Source organism: Simochromis diagramma, unplaced genomic scaffold (assembly GCF_900408965.1).
Source record: "Simochromis diagramma unplaced genomic scaffold, fSimDia1.1 OVJJ01000150.1, whole genome shotgun sequence".
NCBI lineage: Eukaryota > Metazoa > Chordata > Actinopteri > Cichliformes > Cichlidae > Simochromis > Simochromis diagramma.
In genome coordinates, this window is record NW_024387083.1 from 1584190 (window position 1) to 1605276 (window position 21087).

Consider the following 21087-nt stretch of genomic DNA (forward strand, 5'->3'; position numbering starts at 1 on the left):
CACACCGTGACCTTGAGCTGATCCCAGCAAGGGACCATCTCAGCGAGTGCATGCATGTATTTTAAGTCAAACCCAGTGTATGATTATAGTTTCAGGCTTTCATTAAGATGATTGCTACTAGATTAATATAAAGACAAACTCGGCAGCAGGACTGCACATGGTTAATGAATTCTCAGTGCTGCAGGAAATCAATGGAGGCTGAGTGTAAACACACAGCACTTGGCCTTGAGCTTCTTCTGGTAGAGTTCATGAAATAAATGCTTTAAGCATGCAGACCCTTATTTAATACACATCCAGCGATTCTGTCTTGTGGCATTGCTTATGCAGAAAACAGAGGCTTTTTTCCCCATTCCTGGATGGTCAATCAGGATCAAAGAGGGGTGGGAGGAAAGGGTGAGGTGCACTCCAATACACTTAGCAAATATGGGCTGCACTAGCCAGTGGCTCAAGAGAGGGTGGAGGGGTGGGGGTGGTTAAGGAATGGATGCTGCAGCAAGAAAGGAGATGCACAGAGCGAGAGAGAGAGAGAGATGGAGGGGCCAGCTGGAACAAGCATGACATTAAAGTAAAATAAGGGAAAGGGAACGCCTCGGGAAATGAGTTGACTGCAAATTCAATAGAAGAAAAACAAGAGTTAGATGCAGGGCGGGTTGAAAGGGCTCACAGGGGTGCTCATTACCCACACACATGGTAGATATGACCCAGTTTTTTAAAACCATTTTACACACACACATACACAGTCTACATATATCCGTAGCATGAACAGAGCACATGAGGAACATTGTGAGCAGATCATACAGAATAGTGTGACAAAACCATACAAACAAACAAACACTCTCTATCCACCGCTGCTTCATATTGATGAAACCACACCATTCGTATGAGATTCTACAAATGTTAAATAGAAGCAGATCTGAAGCGCTGGTGAAGAAGAAGACAGTCCAGAAAAGTCAGGATTTAAGTGGTAGAGGAATGTATTGCTGATGAAGCACTAGGGAGAGCTAACCTTTAGAGCATTAGGAGGTAAATAATGAAGGGATGATTCAGAGAAAAGGAGGAAATGGGATGATGACATTTTATTTTTCTTTATGAACCATTTAATGGCTTAAGACAAATGAAGATTCAGATTTCTGTTACTAAGTTACTGAGGTTGTAGCTTTATAACTCTAGAGGGAATGTGGTGGAGAGGAGGGAGTCATGGTCACATGATGGGTTGTTGCTACGCAGCCTGCAGCAGAGAGATATAAGATAAGACCAAGTCGGGACCACAGAGAGGAAGAAGAAAGGGGGGGAAAAGCCACTGAAGTTCACTGCTTTATGGTGAAGGGAGGGAGAGTGAAATAAGAGTCTGGGCAAACAAAGAAGTAAGCTGTAAAAGGAAATTAAGCAATAGGGACTTAGTAATAAAAGTGGCCTTCCTAAAATGGTTGGAATGAAAATGATGAAACAGAAAGAGCTCTGTAACTTTTTTTCCGCAGCACTATGAGGTGGGGGATAACTCAGGGGAGAGAACCACAACCTCACCACAAAAATATAAAGTAAATGTAAAAAATGAATAAAAATGTCATACATACAACCAAACCATATGTAACCGGTGTGTTTCTGCATTGTGTCTGACAAAGAAAGGTAAAAGAAAGAAAGACCTCCAAGTAAATAACTAGCTCACTCCAGCTCCTCTCCCACAGGGGAATTGTAGAAAAGGGCTGCATTTATTTTTACATTAAACATAAAGTACGAACTTACATGGAACATATTTGACATAAGATTAAAAAAAACTCAGACATACCTGACAAAGAAAGGTAAAAGAAAGAAAGACCTCCAAGTAAATAATTTGCTCGCTCCAGCTCCTCTGACCAAATACAAACAGTGGGGGAGAGGATTAGCTCAACCCACCACAACTCCCAAGCTAGCCAGAATTATATATTCATGCTAGCATTAATGGCGCCTAAAACACATTTGTGGCACACACATACTACACATTTCTAACATCTAACAAAAACAGGCACAATGATGACAATAATTGAACTAAAGACACACAATCAGAAATATCATGGTGGCTAAATATACATTATATGTGTGTTGTACAGTGTCTGGAAAGAAATGACACCAACCTCTTCCACAGGGGAATTGTAGAAAAGGGGAGAGGCCAAAAGGGTACACTGTATTTATAGGGTTGCACCAAAGAAGAAGAAGAACAATGATGAGGGGCTCCAAATGATAAAGAACATAACTACAGGCTTGAAGGTCCTAAAAATCAGGTATAAACTGGAAAATAAAATTTGTGTAATTATAACAATATGTAATTTATGGCCGGGTTACACATACAAGCAAATATAAAATGATTACAACATCTGGGAGGTGATCTCTCTATCGAAATACAAAATCTCACTGAGTAACTCTTAAAGCTTCTTCGTCTGGCTGCTGCTAACAAATGATTCGTGATAAATGACTCGGCTGAATCTGTGCCAAAGGAGGGTGAAACAGCAGGTTTTTGGTCTTCAAAGCTAATCTACAGAGAGCCGCTTCACTCCCTATTAATGCTGCTTTACAGCTACAGTGCACTTCTCTCATCACTAAACAGCTAATATTTCATATATCATGTATAATATATCATCTGCTTCCAGACAAGAGAAGCCAAAAGTAGACACAAAAAGCACAAAATTCATACCAGTGCTCTGAACGAATTTTAACCACATAAACATAGTTTTGTGACAGGGTAATCTATTTCCCCCCATAAAACTAGCCTTCTGCTGATGCATGTCAGCCTATAAAACAAGCAGCTTGTTATGGTGACTCAAAGTGATTGTTCTCATATCGCTTATGTCAATCCTGACTGGTCCGTCTTTATAGAAAGACATTTTTCTACATTTAAAGCAGCATAAAAAACCTTAAAATCAAACTATATCTACTATTTCAATCCAACATGTCCCTCATATGTTTATGGCCTGAGTAAATAATAAAGTCTTAGACAGAAAAATCAAACACTGTAGAGGAGGGCATGCTTTAAACTGGGGCTCCCTTGTGTCTGACTTACTGCTACTATGTGAGCGTGCATTTACAGCCACCCTTGCATGTAATGTCTGTTTAAAGAAAATGAATAATGGAAACAGTCAAAACACTTAACTCAAGGCTTCAAACTTCACTAACCAAGCTACGAAACAGGAAACTGAGATTGTGAATCCTTGCCTATTTAGACAGTGACTGAGATCCTGCCTGTGTTAGAGCAGATACACATACAGTTAAATCCAGTCCTTATAATTTATGTTCTTTTGTTAATTGCTATGGAAAAGTTGTAAGACATTCTATGACTTTATATAGTTACTAAATTATGACTGGAAAACCACCATTGGGTCAAAGGGGACTCGTGAAAATCAGACAGAAGAAGGAAAATTCCCACAACAAGGAGCTAGGAAATTGGTATTAAGTTACCATTAATCGTGATTCATTTAGCTGAGTAAGCAATTAATCCTATTATCTCTGCAGTAAGATTAGGGTATGACATCAGGCTTTATTAAATACAGTAAATAGAGTGGGTTTTGTGCAGGATATGGACAGAGTGTATTGATCGTTTTCCTCCATCTAAACTGTAAGTAGGTAGGTCTGGCAGTATTGTCCATTTGGCCACATGACCAGCAGTAAAAAGGCAAGGACAGACAGTAAAATGGTCATGGAGACAGCCTGGGGCAAAACACTGTCCTCACGCGGCTCCATCAAATCTCCACTCAGCTACACCAAGCATTGTGCTAAATGTCAAAAGCACTGCCTCATTGAATGCACCATGGCCAAGAGAAAAGTCAAACAGACACCATCATTCTTATTTTTCCTTTTTTTTCCCATTTCCGGTTTTCCTCGGCTCTCCGGGGTCCCAAAGCTCCCTGACAGGAATTCAAAGCCCATCAGCAAGGATGAAACACTCTTATATATATATTTTTTGTTTTGTTTACTCTAACAGGTTCAAATCTTTTCTAGTCGGTCTGCAGTAGTACAGAGCAGCAGACAGGAGCAGGATCTATCAAGCAAGATTTCTGTAAGAGGAGCCCTGAGAGGGAGACAGTGGAGGGGGAAAAGGATCAAAGGCTGTAAGAGTCCCATTACTCTAACACTAAAGGAAAGAGTGCCCTTCACTGAAAGCAGGGCTTAATAGGAGATATACTTGTATGAGCTTGTAGGTATTGAACTTTAGGTTCCTCTTGGGGGTAAACTGCATCACGCACTCTACAGTCAGACCCAGGTGCCTCAGCCTCCCACGGACCTCCTTTGGTTTGCACATAATTGGTTAAGTGACGCGTAATGGTTTATTTAGTTACAGAGGAGACGTGTTTATGAGGAGAAGATGGGGGTATGGCCGGCAGCATGGTGGTGTGTGGAGAGGACACAATATGTGTGTGTCTCAAAGCTGTGTAATGTGGACGCACATGCACCGGGTGTGATTATGTCTTTCTGTTTGTGAGAGCACCTGAGCCACAGCACCCGAGGTAAACATGCACAACACTCACCAATTACTGCACATCGTCTCCACTCACTTCTCTCTGACCTCTAGCGCCTGATGCCTGTAACACTGGGTCTTGCTACACTACATATGTCAGGACAGTAATAAAAGTAATGGAGACCTTTTATATGAGAATACTTCAATCCGTAGATTCTTCATCTTTGGGGGCAGGAAAAGAAATTTTACAGAAACCTTGAGAGATCTGCTATGTCTGCATATGGCAGTTATATTATGGTTGGGCATTTCCAATGTGGGGAAGGGGTTTAGCTGTAGAGAAAGCATCCTGACTCCTGACATTCTAAAATCACCCACTTAACCTATGTTCCCAAAACGCTGTGTCTAGCAGTCAAATGTTACGGGCATTATTACCATCACTGAGTAGAGAGAACAATACATTGTTACAATTCATGCACTGCACAAGTAAGTATACATAAGTGTACTACATAAAAAGAATATAAATCGACTATCACACCACACCGCTTTACATTACAGGGCCTTTATCATCACACAAAGAAGTCAGGTCCCCTAATGCAACCAACACATATTCTCACGTCCCCATGACATGAGAACAACACATGCACGCTTAACTTTGTTTATTATTATTTAAGATGTGTCAGAAGGTAAGCACGGGCCAAAATGTCCTCACTTTCCAAAAATGTCCCCACTTCCAAGGTCTAAAATGCAGGTCCCCACAAATACAGCCATTCAAGTACACTTATACACACATGAATAAAGAAAAACCAAAATTTCAATCTGAAGAAACTGTTTTTTCCTTACTTAACATGCCCCATGTACGACCAGAATAAGTGCATGACAGGGAGATGAAAAAGAAATAAAGAGCGAGTGAGAGAGGACAGTCAAAGCTAGTATGAATCTCTAACGCGCTCACGTAACCTTAGTGAGTTGGTCCCTAATGGACGAGCAGACACAGATATCACCCCAGGGCCCTGCATGCTATCTCAGTCTCTCCCCCTTTCACCTCTTGCACAACCTCTTTCTTTTTCAACCTCCATCGCTTTCCTTGTCTTAATCACCCAATGCCTTTCTTCCGTCTTTGCTGACTGGGATTTTCTTTCCGTATCTCGTTGCTTTAGTCCCTCAGAAATATGTTTTTAAGGGAAGTGTTTGAAAGTGTCGTGTTCCGATCATTCTTCATTAACTAAATCCACGCGCTAGGCTTCAGTATCACTGCAGGAGTGTGGCAGATACTAAAATGGCGAGACTTTGGCATATTCCCATCTGTCTGCCTGTGCGTCTGGGCTCAGGTGGGCCATAGCAAGAGTCTATTCTCTTCTGTAATAGAAGCTATTTTAATCCCTGATCAGGAATGGAGAATAAAGTCACTAAGCGAGTCAGTATGACCTCCACTCCTGCTGTTACTAAAGAGAAAACCCCCAGTGCCCAAATGTCACCTCACTTTGTCAGGTTGTTGACAATGGAGTGATTAAAAGTATCTATTAAGCACGAGTTGTATTATGGCTCGGACTATTAATTCAGAAAATGTGATAATGACATTATTCTTTATAGTTGCACTTTTCAGCTGCTGTGTTTCACAATATAATTGCAGCTGAAATGAAAGTAAAAACGCCTGACAGGAAGTCAATATCTTACAAAGAACACTTTCCCCAAATAACCAACCCAGTCATCCAAGTCCAGAGAAATACCTCAGCATCGGTGAATCACAGTCTATAAAAATCCATTTTAAACGTAGGGTTCTGCTTGAGTCATTTTTGGCTCATATAATTATTGACTGATTACTTCAAATGTGAATCGGTCTACTTGCTGTGCTTCTAGAAATGTCACTGTGATGAGTCACTGATGCAACTTTTCAACTTATCTTTTGCCAGGGTCTAGTTGTTTTAGTGAGGGCCTTATATACAATATATATGTCAAGATGTCAAGAGTCAGGATTCTTACTAACTTTTCATTTTCAGTAGATCCGTGATGCTTTGGCCATCCCCAACAAGAAGACAGATGCATTATTATTTTTTAATAATAATATTTCACTACTAGCTTTTCCTCAAAAGGCACAGATAAAAAAGTGAACGCATGTGTCAGGTCTCTGCTGAAGCAGCTGGATCGTTTTAGATGGTTCAGCATTAAATTAATTGGACTGATTATCACTTTAACAGCAAACCATAAAAGCATCTCATGCAACTTTTAATTTTTACATTGGCTCTAATGGCAACATTTTATAAACTGAACTCCATGCAGGCTACCTTCAGTAAGAGCAGTTTTTAAATCAGAGTAGAGGTTATCTGTATACTGCAGAAACTGTAGGAAAGAGGAAAAAGGACAGAGGATCAGGAGATTAAACAGATAGCCGGTCCTACCACACCCTACATCACAGAAACTGAATCGTCTCTGCTCTGTCTCGAGCCTCTCGGTGTACCTTTTAGTGCGTCGGAACATATTGCTTGTATTTCGGTGTAGTTGAAAGCTGGGCGATGAGAAGTCAGAAAGCAGCAGGTCTCTGGCAAAATGCTATCGCAATGGAACGCATACTGTGGCTCCCACAACCTTTAGAGGTGCGCTGGTGTCTGTGTGTCTGGGCAAGTGTGCAAGAGAACCAAAGGAGAGAGAGAGTGAGAGGGAGAGAGGGAGCACAGCACAGAGGGAGGGATGCAGGGAGGAAGGGTGGGTCTCTCTTTTAGAAAGGAACAACAAAAGGCGGCAGGGGATTATGGGTCATTTTCTCAAGGCTGAGGTGCCATAGTACACAATGTGGTTTTATGAGTTACTTGTGCTTCTGTTTTGTGTTTTCCTCTGAAGTCGATGCGAAATTAAAAGCTTTAACTGCAGGCTGTTTATTCCATGAATGAAGGAAGGAGAATACAGGCAGGTTAATTTATCTCAGCAGCGACTAAAGAAATGACCAAAGGACAAGGACATGTGGACAGTTACATAAGTAAAAAAAAATGATTTGAATGGGATCAAAAAGCGGAGCTAATGTTGATGTAGTATGCCAGACGTGCATACACACACACAAACTATCAATGGCTGTGTTTACCCATGAATGGTTGCAGTAGGCAGATTGAATTTGAAGCCAACTCCAGTGAGCTCATCTATAATACATAGTGGGTTGGTGGTGTCCTGCAGAGGCAAATGGGACGTGATGCAGAGGAGACAGTGACAGACTGAATTCAGATGGTAAAATAAGGGAGAGGAGGTGGAAAAGATGAGATGGTTGAAGAAAATGGTCTGGAAACAAACAGAGTCGGGAACAGGATCCCTGCCATCATTGCATGTGTGATTACCCATGGTGACTTGGGATGGCTTGAGTGTAGATGGGAGTGGGCACAAGAGACTGTTGACAGGTCAGTGCGACAATACATAAAAGATGATGTAACCACGGTGATAGCACCCACTGGTTTGTGGTTTCTCATTTTAAAGCTTTATAGTTTTCTATTTCCCTTTGTTTTGGTTTTTAGTTAAAGCTAGCCTGCTAACTCATCAGCTAGTACAAACTTTAGTAAGACACACACATAAAATGCACAGGTGTGCTACACAGACATGAACACCTTCTAATTATTTATGTAATACAAAAAAAATTACAAACCAGAATTTAATTCAGCAAAACCAAAACACAGACTTCTTGGACGGGCTCTTGGCAAAAATGTGACCCACATCTGCAGTTTTCTATGAGCCACATATGGCCTTGACTGATGGTGTTGACTCAGCTTGAGTCTGGCTGCCGCAACTCAGCTGCCAGCTTACAATACGAGGGACAGATGTCAAGTATGTTGTGACATTTGGGCCAAATCTGCCCCACCCAGAACCTGCCTTGCTGTGTGTCAAGCATGACTCATGACTTTCTGGCTTGCCCACGTAAACATTCACCACAGGCCCAAATATGTCTGCTACTGGGAAAGCAAGCTATGTTATCTATCAGACACTTAAATTAATCAAAAATATACCAAAAAGCACCAACAACACAAATACAGTTGGATGGTCCAGTGACTGATCGTGTTGTGTTTTGTGCTCTTGGTGTTTCTCTGTCTAAGTATGCTTTTACTGTATTGGCAGTGTGTGTTTGGGATCACTGTCATACTGAAAGCTGAAGCTGTTGCCAATCAGACACTAATGGTACTGCATGTTTATTATTTTTCATCACTTTTCTGCATTCAAAATTTCATCAGTTTTGAGAAGATCTTCCAAAACAACTTACTGAAATGCAGCCCCAAACCATGACGGAGCCTCCATCATCCTGACTTCCTCTGTATATACTGACAATGATTTTAACCAAATGTGGATTCATCACTCCATCAGACCAGCTGTCACTGATTTTCCATCCAGTTGTGTAATTTGCCAAATCTAAGCCCTTTCTTCCTATTTTCCTTTCTTAAAAATGGCTTTTGACAGCCATTCTACCTTTCTACTAAGATCATTTCTGATGATGCTTCATTGAACAGAAGATGGATCAACTGAAGTATCTCTCCAGTCCTGTGCCAGATTTGTTCCTATTTCTTAAGGACATGACTTTCAGACACTATTCGTTTAGGTTTTTTTGGCCTGTCACTTCTTTTCCCCTCTATTTGTCCAGTTTCCTCAGATTTTTTTAAGGACACACTGCATCCCATGCTGGGATATGGAAAGTTCTTGGCTATTAGCATTTTGGGAACCAGCTTGCTGGTGCAGAAATACTATTTTATGCCTGCAGAGCTGTGTTATCTTCAGCATATTTTATATATTCAACTAAGAAAGAAATGGAAACAAATTATGTGCTTTTGTGACAAATTGCGACAAAATGGCTTTAAAATAGATTATCTGCTAAATTGTCTGTGATGTTTATTAGTGACTTAACAAACTTCTTCTAAAATCTCCTAAAAGTGGTCAGATACAAGAACTGGACTGACAGTGAGTGAAAAAGCAGCCAATGAATCAAGAAAAACTTTGAACCTTCAGAAAGTGTGGAGACTACTCCACACTTCACACAAGGAAAGGGTAGTCTGGACCTGTCCGAAAAAAAAATCATCAGCACAATTCTTAAACTTGTATTAACTTTTTTTTTTTATGTTTCTGTCACATAACAACTTTGAGCTGCTCCCTTCTCACAGGGGTTTGCCACAGCAGGTAGCCCTGCATATTTGATTTGCCAGACCTTTACATCGGATACCCTTCCTGACGCAAGCCCAAAAGTAATTTGTGTCTCCAGTGACCGTTTTCTCAAACAGGTCACTCGTCACTGGTAAACCACCCTTGATTGAAAATCTTTGGCTCTTTAACTGTAGTCCATTAAACAGTATAATATTTCAACCAAATACTTAATAAATGTTCCTACTTCATTTCATTTCATTTATTTATTTATTTCACACTTGGTACAACAGATCAAACAAACCAACCACACTTTCTATCAATAAAGCACTACAACCATGTGTGAAAAGGAGCAGGAAGAAGAAAATATTCTTATTAAACCCTGCCCCCTATCTACAATCCAACTTATATTACAAGTGGGCACCAAAAATCAGGGAACAAACTAATATTAACATTTCTCTCCGGTCCTAACCCAAACCAAACAACAAATTTACAATCAGAATATACCACTCCACATAGTAACAAGGAGAAAAATAAAATGAAAATAAATAAAACAAAAAATTATAAAGGATCCTTTTTCAATGAACTCCAATTTCATTCGCATTCTTCATATTGAGTTATCGTTTTAAGCATGTAACACTTTTTAAAACAATGTAAACTTATACAATTCTTTAAAGTATAATGAAGAGAGTTCCACAGTCGTATACCCCTAACCGTTGGACTCATTAATCTTTGTGTAGTCCTAGCTAGCTGATGCTTAAAATAAAATTTCCTTCTACTATCTTCTCCCCCCGAAACACATTAAAAATACTCTTTGTAACTTAAAGGGCAAAATATTATTTTTAGCCTTAAACATAATTAATAGTGTCCGTAATTTCACTAAATCTCCTAATTTTAATAATTTTGATTTTATAAATAATTTATTTGTATGTTCTCTATATTTAACATTATGAATCATTCGTATCACTTTCTTCTGTAATAAGTTTAGAGGTTTTATAGTATTCTCATATGTATTACCCCAAACTTCAACACAGTAACTAAAATATGAGAAAAACAATGAAAAATATAAAATGCGCATTGTTTTATAATCTAATAAATCTCTTACATTTCCCAAAATATAAATGCTTTTAACCATCTTCTTTCTAATATACTCAATATGAGATTTCCATGTCAAATTTTCATCTACTATTACACCCAAAAAACGAAATTCAGTAACTCTTTCAATCAATTCTCCATCAATGGACATAATGACTTCATCCTCCTTTACACGATTGCCAAATATCATGAATTTCGTTTTTGTCAGATTCAAAGATAATTTATTTGCATCAAACCATTTTTTTAATCTTAACATCTCAGAAGTCATAATTTCAACCAAATCTTTCAAATTCTCTCCAGAGCAATAAAAATTTGTGTCATCTGCAAATAAAATAGAATTTAACCTTTTTGATATGTCACAGATATCATTAATATATAAATTAAAAAGTTTAGGTCCCAAAATAGAATTTGGGATTTATGCAGATAGCAAAAATTTGACAATTTGGAACAAGTTGGAGAATGCGGCATGGCTTTCAGCACCATGGACAGCGCCGGGAGCTCCCAACTGGCCTAATAAGGCTTCCACACACTCCAGCATTACTTCAGGAGACCTCATCCTCCTCTTTCACACAAGGAATCCACACTCCACACCCTGAGCACTACTGAAGCATCCTCATAGCTTTCAGACAGAATGTGAAAAGCATGCTTGTGATCCCAGAGAGCTTCCCAGCCTCATGTACGCTCGGGAAGAGAGGCTTTGATAAACAAGATGTACCGCAGCTTGGTATGATTGTTTTTTTGTCCATGAAGAACATTGTGCTTTCCCCAGAGAGTGGATGGGTGGTAGAGAGAGAGGGATAGAGAGAAGAAAGGAAGGGTTAAACAAAGGTAACACTCACCTGCTGTTTTTGCGAGGCAGTGGCAAATCCTTCTGGTAGAAACACAAAGAAAAGAACAAAAAGAGAGATCAGGTACAGAAAATAGAAACATACTCTTTCTTATGAGATATTATGAAATTTGGGGAGAGCATAAATAAAACATCACATGAGCACAGTAGCAGGCGCACCTTTTGAGCGTGTTCAGAAACATGGCTTGTTATTGTGGTAGGGGTTCACATCGGTTTCTATATCCTGAGTATAATAAAGCTCTGGTCCTGGAGAGGTTTGATAACAATTAGTTCATCACCTTATCCCGATTCATTTCATTTTGTGTGTGCATGTTTCACAGTTAATTTTTGCCTGTGTTTTCAAACTACTTCTGCTATTTTCTGAAACTATGGCAACTGCTCCATCCCACCCTCCACCCCCCACCTCCCAGGTCCAGATGGACAGGAACACTGGGCTGAGACAACAGCAGACACCAACTGCACCACACACAAAAAAACCCCAGCATGAGCATAAGCAGATCTCACACCAGCACAGCCTGGATCTTTACAAACCCTTCATACGAAACTAGAGGACGACAGAGAGGAGACGGAGAGTTTAAACAAGCGGCGGAGAGGTGGGTGAGAGGTGGATGGTACCGTGGGGAAATGTGCTTTTATGCTTGCAACCTTATCTTGGAGTCTTCTGGCCTTCAGCTCTGTGTGTCTTTGTGTGCGTCATACAAGATATGGTGCTTGAGAGTCAGATATGAGATACTACTCAGTGTTTGGAAATGGATGCAATTAATGCATTAGCTGCTTCACACATGCTCCTGTCACACACAGGGTAAAGTTGTTAAGGTGCTGTTAGCATCAAATTGACCACCTGCTGACCACAGTCAATGTAATTATTGAGTTAACCTTCAAATAAAGGTTGAACGAATGGATGGGGATGTGCAGACCTGCTCCTACTGATACTGATATATGCCAGAACACAGTTTTACATTTCTGTTGCCTGAGAGCCCCAGCCACTATTCACAAGGTTAAGCCTATGACACAGATGATAATTGTCAAGCCAAATGGAAAACTCTTAGTTAAACAGAGAGCACTAAACTGGTCCTCTCCTCATCTCAGGATCAGACGCACGACGCAGGCTGCACGGCTGTTCGACAGAATGTCCCGAGGGTTTACACGTTAACAAATCTGACTAAATATTCAGCTCATTGATCCCTTTTTCACTTTGTCCTTCATTGATCAGGCTAATTGACCCTGAGTTGTCAGATGAAAAGAGAGATGACTTACAAGAGCAAAAGGCATGAAGAACATCTGCGATGTGGGGGGTTACCTATACAGAGAAGCCCTAACTACACTTGACATCTAATGTTGCTGCAGAGTAGCAATTTAATCCAGAGGAAATGACCACATAAAAACTCTTTACAAGCTGCAAGGTGCTGTATTTTAGTGACAGTGAAGCTGAGTCCAGGGTCCACCAATGTAATACCTTTTCCCTGGAGATTCAAAGTGGCAACGTAGATGCTAATCTCACTATTTAGGTCTGCTTTTTTATTCTAAGGTAAAATATCACCTTCAATTTTTGTGAAAATTTTCTGGATGGATTTGAATGACTTGGTGAGCCCTCATCAATTCTAATCACTTGTCTTTCATATAGTAACAGCATCAGGTCAAAATTTAAACTGAGCAGAATTTAGCATGCTAATGCGCTAAACTAAAACAATTAAGGCTTTGTCCATACTGGGAGGGAATAAAACGGATGGACATTAATGAACGTTCTGCAACTTCACACCCCAGCAGCATGAAGCACGTGAGGCATGAAATGAACTTTTCTTAGCTACCTGGTGAAGTGACTACCAATATACTGAATAATACTGTTGACTGACATATGGCTGATAGTAAATACATTACAGGGTGCCTAGGCAACCAGAATCTATAATGCCTGCAAAAGATTGTTTGGTAGCTTCACTTCGTGTGAAAAGCGGGTCGCTTCCAGTTTAGATGCAGCTTAACATATTAAACGTTTCACTTGCTAAACATCAGCCTGTTAGCATTATCACTGTTAGCATGTTAACAGGCGTCGACACAGGGGGAGAACAGTATTGATATAGTGAGCAGGACGCCTGGATGTCAATGGAATTCAGTGACTTGTAGTGACAACTAACCTATAGTAAAGAAATAACCTATAGTAACAGTAAGTGGGTACTAAGGTCAAAATATTTCAACTTTGAGGTGAGTAATTCAAACAACTACAACGGCAGTAATGAAAACCATTATTTAAAATATCTCCAAAATTTTATATTAGCCAAGCCGTCTACAACTTTCCTCTCCAGCTACCTTGGAAGATTTCACCTTAAAGTTTTTTACATCTTAGAGGGAAGGGGTCCCTTTATACGATTTATTTGTTAGTAACTGCAAAGAATCATCTGATATTATACTGCATGCATGGAAGGCAGATTTGAAAGATGATTTACCTGATGAAGAATGGTTACAAGCATGCTTTAGTTCAGTCCCAAAGGGTAATTTTATATTCTAAATTACTGCATTATGAATGACTCAAATAGGCAAACAGACAAATAGACATGTTAGCTTAGTGCGCTAACTGAGCCAAATTTGCAGAGCTGGTGATGGCATGCCTAAGAGCAGAATAGCCCGTAATCTCTTGATTTTCACTTAAGATAAATCAATGAATCACACTTTCTCGAACTGACATCTTGAAATGTCAGTCCAAGACCCCAAAACAATCAGGTAACAATGATCTAGGTAGCAGCTGTGACTGACTAGGCCAGATCAGACCACCATCTTGGAGAAAATATAAATCCTCAAACAGGACGAGATGTAACATGCACAGGCTAAGAGTTTTATTTTCAAAATGTTTCAAACAAACACGTGCTCAGAATAGCTGAGAACGAATTAATTAACGAACCATTCAACAACGTATGACCTCAGTGTTCTCAGTGACATTCACTGCAGCAAATCACCAAAATGTTGCAAATTAGCTTGAACTATTTGTGGATAGTAGGGACGTCTGCTAAAGAAGCAGAAATAGTTTAGCAGCAACAAGAATAAAGTCCAAATGTAACAGAGGAGCAGAGAGGACTACACCTCTTTTGTTCAGGCATGCCTAGACAAAAAGAACCAGCTGGCACACTAAACAAAGTACAGCCATCTATTCATGTCTGAGAGAAAAAAACTGGCACCATGAATATCTTTTGCTGCTTTTCAGAATTATACCTGGGAGTCCAAACTGTGGAGTGAATCTGCAGGTCTGTAGATGATAATTATTCAATCTTTGAATGAAACGGCCTTTATTAACCTCAGAAAATCCAATCAAATAGTTCTTTGTCACCTTCACTTACATTCCGTAATTCTTAGGCATTGCTGTCACATCGTATCTACCTGAATTCCCTTCTTAATCCTCAATTCCATTTTAATCTGTTAAAAGGTTACAAGGTGATGAATTGACTTCCTAATTCCAGTCTCTGCTTCATCAGTGACCAGTGTGCCAGAACACAAGCGCACCACTATGCTCCGAAATCGACCTGTGACTCCTAACTGCAGCATTTCCAGAAGATAATATGTTGTTAAGGAAACATGATCCTCACTCCGATCTGAAGCCTGTGCCTTAATTCTCCTGTGGCATAATTAGTTTGATGCAAGGCTTACTGCTCATTGCATGGTTGCGTTTTCTACGTCAGAGGCTGATTTAAAAGCCACCGTCCGAGGCTGATGTTCAAACTAAACGCTCCCCGAGTCCCGCTAATGAAGTCTGGCGGTGGTGAGCAGTGACTGACAACAGATGGGAGGCTCTGTCACAAACATGTCATGCTCACCAATCACAGATTAGGAAGCTACACAATCCCGTGCTGTATTTGCTGGCTTCTCAAACAGGAGCGACTACACTGTTATTATCCAGGTTTGGGTGCGTCCTCTAGGGAACGAAAGGGAAGTTTGAGCTTATGAATGACTGTCTGATCCCCTTTAGTCCCAGGATGTCACACAGTTGACAAGACAGTATGGGAGTCTGTGTTTCAGGACTTTGTATCTATGAATATTTAGATGCAGGGCAATTGTGCCACTGTTTGGGTTACTTGTAATAACTGTGGTTTATGCACAATCATTTTGCATTTAGATTAATGCTGGGCTGTTTAATATCTAACCTGCAGATACAGTCCAGGCCTGTTTTAATGTTGTTTTTTAAATTTCTCTGTGTTTTTCACAGCTCAGGGCTAAAATGTGCAGGGATGTTCAAATTTGTGTTCTTTTTTAAATTATGTTGGATGCTGCTGTTTCATTAAGCTACAGCCAGTCAGGGGCGAGCATCCTGATGCAGGCAGTAAACAACAAAGACTTGAAAGGCCAGTGAATTTTGTCTCCTGGTACACACACTGGCTGCTCATGTAACTCAGCCATAAAATATGCCTTTGCTGTAGTGTCCTTCAAGTCATATTGGCTGCACTACAATTTTTTTAAAGGCCTCAGTGATAATGAAATGGCATTAGTTGAGCCGCATGCCTGTAAAGCACATTGCTGCTCGGTGGGGATGCGCCAGCAAGTTCAATCATTTTGTAGACACTGCAAAGAAAAATGGTGGTGAGCCGGGCAGGGGAGGAACAACAGGGATCAATCAAGGGATGTCATGCTGCTAGGAGACAGAGCCCGGACCTGCCATTGTCTACAGCAGTGACTGACTCACAGATATGAGGCTGACAAAAAGGCAGAGCGGCTGAGGACGAGGCATGCCAAGCATAAGAAAAGATGGTTTGGTGATTTGTGAAAACAACAAGACTGAATAAAAAATGACATGTAAAAAAAAGATATTAAATATATTGTTTGTTTGTTTTTTACATTAGGGTTATATGATATTGTAAGAAGCTGGTCTAAGAAAAACGTATTGTAGGGGTGTAACATTGTGATATATATAAAGGAGAAGTAGAACAAAGTGCTTTCGGTTGCTCCCCTTGTCAGATGGGGTCACCACAGAGAGTAGCTCAACATGTTTCATTTGGCAGTTTTACACCGGATGCCCTTTCTGACACAACCCCAAAGGGGATTTGTAGATCTGGCTGGAATTGAACCAGCAACCTTTCACTTGCCAACTGAATGTGTTAACCACTTCAGGGGGTGGTCTGAGTATTCCAAAAGCTGCTGATCTACTGGGATTTTCCCACACAACCATCTGTAGGGTTTATAGAGGATGGTCTGAGAAAGAGAAAATATCTCTTTAGCAGCAGTTTTCTTGTTGATGTCAGAGGTCAGAGGAGAATGGATGGATTACTTCAAGCTGATAGGAAGACAATAGTATCACAAATTATGATTCAGTAGAACCAAGGTATGTAGGCAAGCCTTGAAGTGAATGAGCTAGAGCAGCAGCAAAAACCACACTGAGTGCCGCTCCTGTCAGCTTCAAACAGGAAACTCAGGCCACAGTTTGGGCTCACCAAAAACTGCACAATAGAACAATTAGTACCAGCTAAGCACTTTTTAATTACCACAGTCTACTTGCTGACCTTTATGACCACAGTGTGATCGTCTTCTAATGGGTGCTTCTAACAGGAGAACACACCATGTCACAAAACTCAAATCATCTTATTCTGGTTTCTTGAACATGGCAACGTTGGTACAATGGCAGCCTAGCTTCTTCTTAATGATTGCTAAAGTATCGTTTGATCAAGCCATGCAACACAGATATTTTACACAGGAAACAGCTGCAAAGGAGGAGTGAGAAAACCAGTTCAGCCAGTTCAACATCATCAAAAACATTCATTTCAGTTAAGCCGTGAGTACTGCAAAACGTTGTTCTGTACTGTAGTTGTGGAATGATTATAGTTACTATTCCTTCAAACAAACAAACCGAAAAATGTGGAAATTACAAATTTCAGTTTGTTTTGTAGCTATTTCACACATCTCTGATGAACCAGGCTTTTTTTTGACATATCTTCTGCGTGTTTGCCAGCAAGCCTATTGGAGGTTGTAGTGTCAGAGAGGAGCCAGCATAACGAGGAGCAAAGATCGTGGGTTTTTTTCATGTTTGCCGTGTTGAAGCGATGCATCACGGGTGTGACCCCTGACTGCAACTGCAGGGGAGCGGGGCGTGTCACCATATGGTGCTGAGAGAATGATTGTGTGTGTCTGTGTGTGAAAGAGGGAGCGAGTGACGGCTGGGATGATGAGACCCAGGGGACTGACAAAGCCGCTGATTAGGACATACAGAGCCAATCACATGTCAACGCACAATTTCAGAAACACACACACATTAGAGAATAAAACTCATGCAAATAGCCCAAATGTGCATATTAAACTAGAAGTCTACGTTCTCCCTCCCTCTACCACACTACCCTCCCTCACATATACAAACACTAAATCAATCAGATGGCCGGCCTCCATCTATAAAATGCCAGGGACTTTGCGAGTGTGACTCTATGATGATTAATTCCCTTACAGCTCGTGTCATACATCACAGCAGCAGAGCAGTGAGCTGAGCAGTGGGGATGATGAGACATGAAACCATCAGGACACCTCACCACTAATCCTCCCCTCATTCCCTTATACCCACTCCCTTTCTTTTTCTTTTTCACAGAGTCGAGGGTCAATTTGGCTTCAAGGAGCTCGGAGCGCGTGCTTACAATCCTTCGTCTCGGTAAACGAAACTGGCAGAATATGAACCGAATGAATGAGAGAAATGAAATGCACAGACTGCATAATCACACTAGCGTGCAGCCCCACAGGAGGCTGGCTGCAGTCTGCCCGGCCTGTAGGCTCATCTCTCCACAGTTCACTTGACTGAATCAAACAAAGATTGTGGGGTGTGTGTGTGTGTGTGTGGGGGGGGGGGGGGGGGGGGGGGGGTATGACCTGTGGTTAAGCAGGCTGCTTCATAATGGATGAACGCAGTCATTTGAGCACAGCAGATCAGTATGCATGAGTGGCCATTCATTACAACATCTCATTAAAGAGACTTTTAAAAAGTACATGAGTGTGATCCTGACATGAGCTTCACAGGAGGATGTTAACTGACTATGACAGAAAAACTACTATTAAAATATGACACGTATGTGACACGAATGATGAAAAATATATATGTTTGAGTGTAGTGGAGCTACTATGTTCAACACCAGAGACACGCTGCGAGTCTCCAGCAGGACAGATGGAGAAATAACTGATTTTTGTTGTAAACTTTATGAAGGTTTATCTTAAAGAACTACAGTAATGAGAACTAGAACAAGGATAATTAAATCAGCTGACTGACAGGAAGTGAAAGGCAACTTTTACACAATGTAACACAGTTTAACACAGTTTTTGTTCTTCTGATTGCCTTAAAATGCAAAGTTTAAAAAGAATATTATTTCCACAACCTTTGATGAATAAAAAAATCAGAGGTTGAGGAACAAGATTTTTGTTACAGTGTTGCCCATTTTGTTAACATAATTGCCCAACACAGAGAAGATTCTCAGTTTGGGACTAGTAGGAGACACAAATCCAGCCTCAAGGCATTACAAGCCAGTGCACTCTTAGTGCTGGTCCCAAGCCGGGATAAATGGGTAAGTTACATCAGGAAGGGCATCCAGAGTAAAATCTGTGCCAGATCAAACATGTGGATCCATCCATTGTGGAAGGGCCTACCAACAACATGTTTTTTTTTTTCCATTCATTGTCTCTGCTAGAGTAGCTGTGCTTGATTCACAATTCAAAATAAACATCAGTTCCTTGTACCCCTCAGTTCATCCTCTGTCTGAAACAAGCTGCAGGAGAACGTCTGAATAGCAAGAGGGTGGGGCTTCTCCAATCCCAACATGCCCATATTAGGGATGTCCCCATTCTTTGATATCATACAGAGCCAGGAGCAGAAAAAAACTGTCTGTAAGCCAGCATCTAGAGCACTCTGAAGCTCGATTGTTTGGCTCACACAGATTACTTTCAGCCAAGGCTGACTTCATTGATTGAAACTTCAACCATGTTTAATATAAGGCCCACCGATAATAAGTTAAAGTGCAACCATTCATCTATAATGGCTAAAAAAAACCCCAACAACTTTATTTACAGGTTAATGATGAGTGCTGGGTTTAAGAAACACATGTGTTAACTTTTCACTTTTAGTGATAAACATTTGCAGTGTCTGCTGGAAAAGTATAGCTACTGTATTCGGCTTCAATGACAGAGTCTGACCAAAAAGTAAAAATAAAGTCTGTCTGAACGTAGTAATCATGTATGACTGTGTTTCTACAACTGGAAGAGGATGGATTTAACACAAAAATCGGATTCCAGCCCAGACCAGCTCACCTGCAGCCTCCGCCGCCGTATTATCCCCGAGTCATCCATGGTGCAGTGACGAGCCGTGTGGCTCTCGGTCGGGATTCCCCTTCACTAAAACAATTCTGTCACCTTACACTAATCTGGGTTGTGACCCAGTGAGGATGCTACTTCCACTTCACGCCCGAACTGCACAACACCAACACAACAACAGCAGCAGCAACAGAGTTCCTGTGTGTCCGGTGTCACGTCGAAGAAGCCCACGAAAACGTGCCAAGAGGTCCCATTGTTTTTATTTAAAAAAAAAAAAAAAGCCCCTTAAAATCAGCGACCGTTATTCTCTAAGCTGCACTTGTGATCGGCGTCCTCTGTCTCCTCGGCTGAGTATCACGCCGCTCTCTCCGCGGCTCCTTCTAGGAGCATCCTTGACATTTTCCCAGTGGTCCGTGCGCTTTGATGCTGCCCAGCTGAGCGACTCGAAGGCCCGGAGAACTCAACGTCCATGTGCGATCAGCCGATCCAAACACTGAAGTACTTCGGTCACTTCACGACAATCTCCACGAAGAAAACGTGAGCTCGTCTCCACGTGTGGCCACAAAGGACAGCGCGTTCAAGGCTCGGCGAGGGGGGAAAACAAACACTCGATTATTTTACACATAACTGCACGGTGGTACGGACGCGCGTCGTGCCCCAGCCCCTCGGTCAGGGTGTCACTGCCGCTTATTCGCGGCGGAGGAGCCTGTCCGATTCGGTCAACATCACCTCGTGTCTGAGAGCGCACGCACGTCCCCTCCAAAAAAAAAAACAAAACACACACATTAAGTAAAACTCTTGTTCGTTTCTTTCACCCACCCGTCGTTCCTCCACCCTCTCTCTTCTCGGGTGAAGCGGTTACTTATGGCACCGCAGCAACGCGATATTTGTAGCCCCTTCTTGGGATTCCCTTTCGCCCCTCCTCCTCCTACGCGCGACAGAGACGCTCTTCTCTCCGGGGTGAATGGAGGAATATCCAAACACTCTTCCACAGAATCCAGCCCAGCAGGCTACGACCACACACTGGCTGTAGTGGTGCCCTAATTGCTGTTTTGATTTAATTTCCTGAAAGACAGTTTTAGATTGGAGCTGGCAGTTTTTCAGCTGATGTGTGAAGAGGCCTGTTAGAGCCTAAATCAGCACCACAGACAGCGACACGGGATTAAAGTTTTTCTCTTTTGCTTTGGCACATTCTTTTCTCATGTGAGAGCATTTTTAAAAGTTCGTTTCTTTGTTTTTTTTTTAAGACATTTAACGCTTACTTATGAATAAGTGAAGCATAAAAAGCGGTGAACCAGTTGTGTCGACACATAACAGACAACTTAGCAAAGAACCAGTTTTAAATGTTATCTCAAGGCACTTTGTTACAAGT

General features: G+C 41.1%; 1 protein-coding gene across 4 annotated transcripts in view; it reads right to left on the reverse strand.

Moving 5' to 3' along the window:
* Positions 1-20679, reverse strand: part of LOC120742449 (microtubule-associated serine/threonine-protein kinase 1-like) — a 53428-nt gene extending 32749 nt beyond the window's left edge. Inside the window, exons 1-2 of one of the 4 annotated variants that reach the window (XM_040045756.1) lie at positions 19713-20679; positions 11458-11486 (exon numbers count right to left, since the gene is read on the reverse strand). In XM_040045756.1, coding sequence (XP_039901690.1) covers positions 11458-11486; positions 19713-19751 — 68 coding nt within the window. In that variant the 5' untranslated portion in view covers positions 19752-20679. Of the gene's footprint in view, positions 1-6881; positions 11490-19712 lie in introns of all 4 variants that reach the window. The other 3 variants (XM_040045757.1, XM_040045755.1, XM_040045758.1) reach the window with 3 other exon arrangements.
* Positions 20680-21087: the final 408 nt, after the last annotated feature.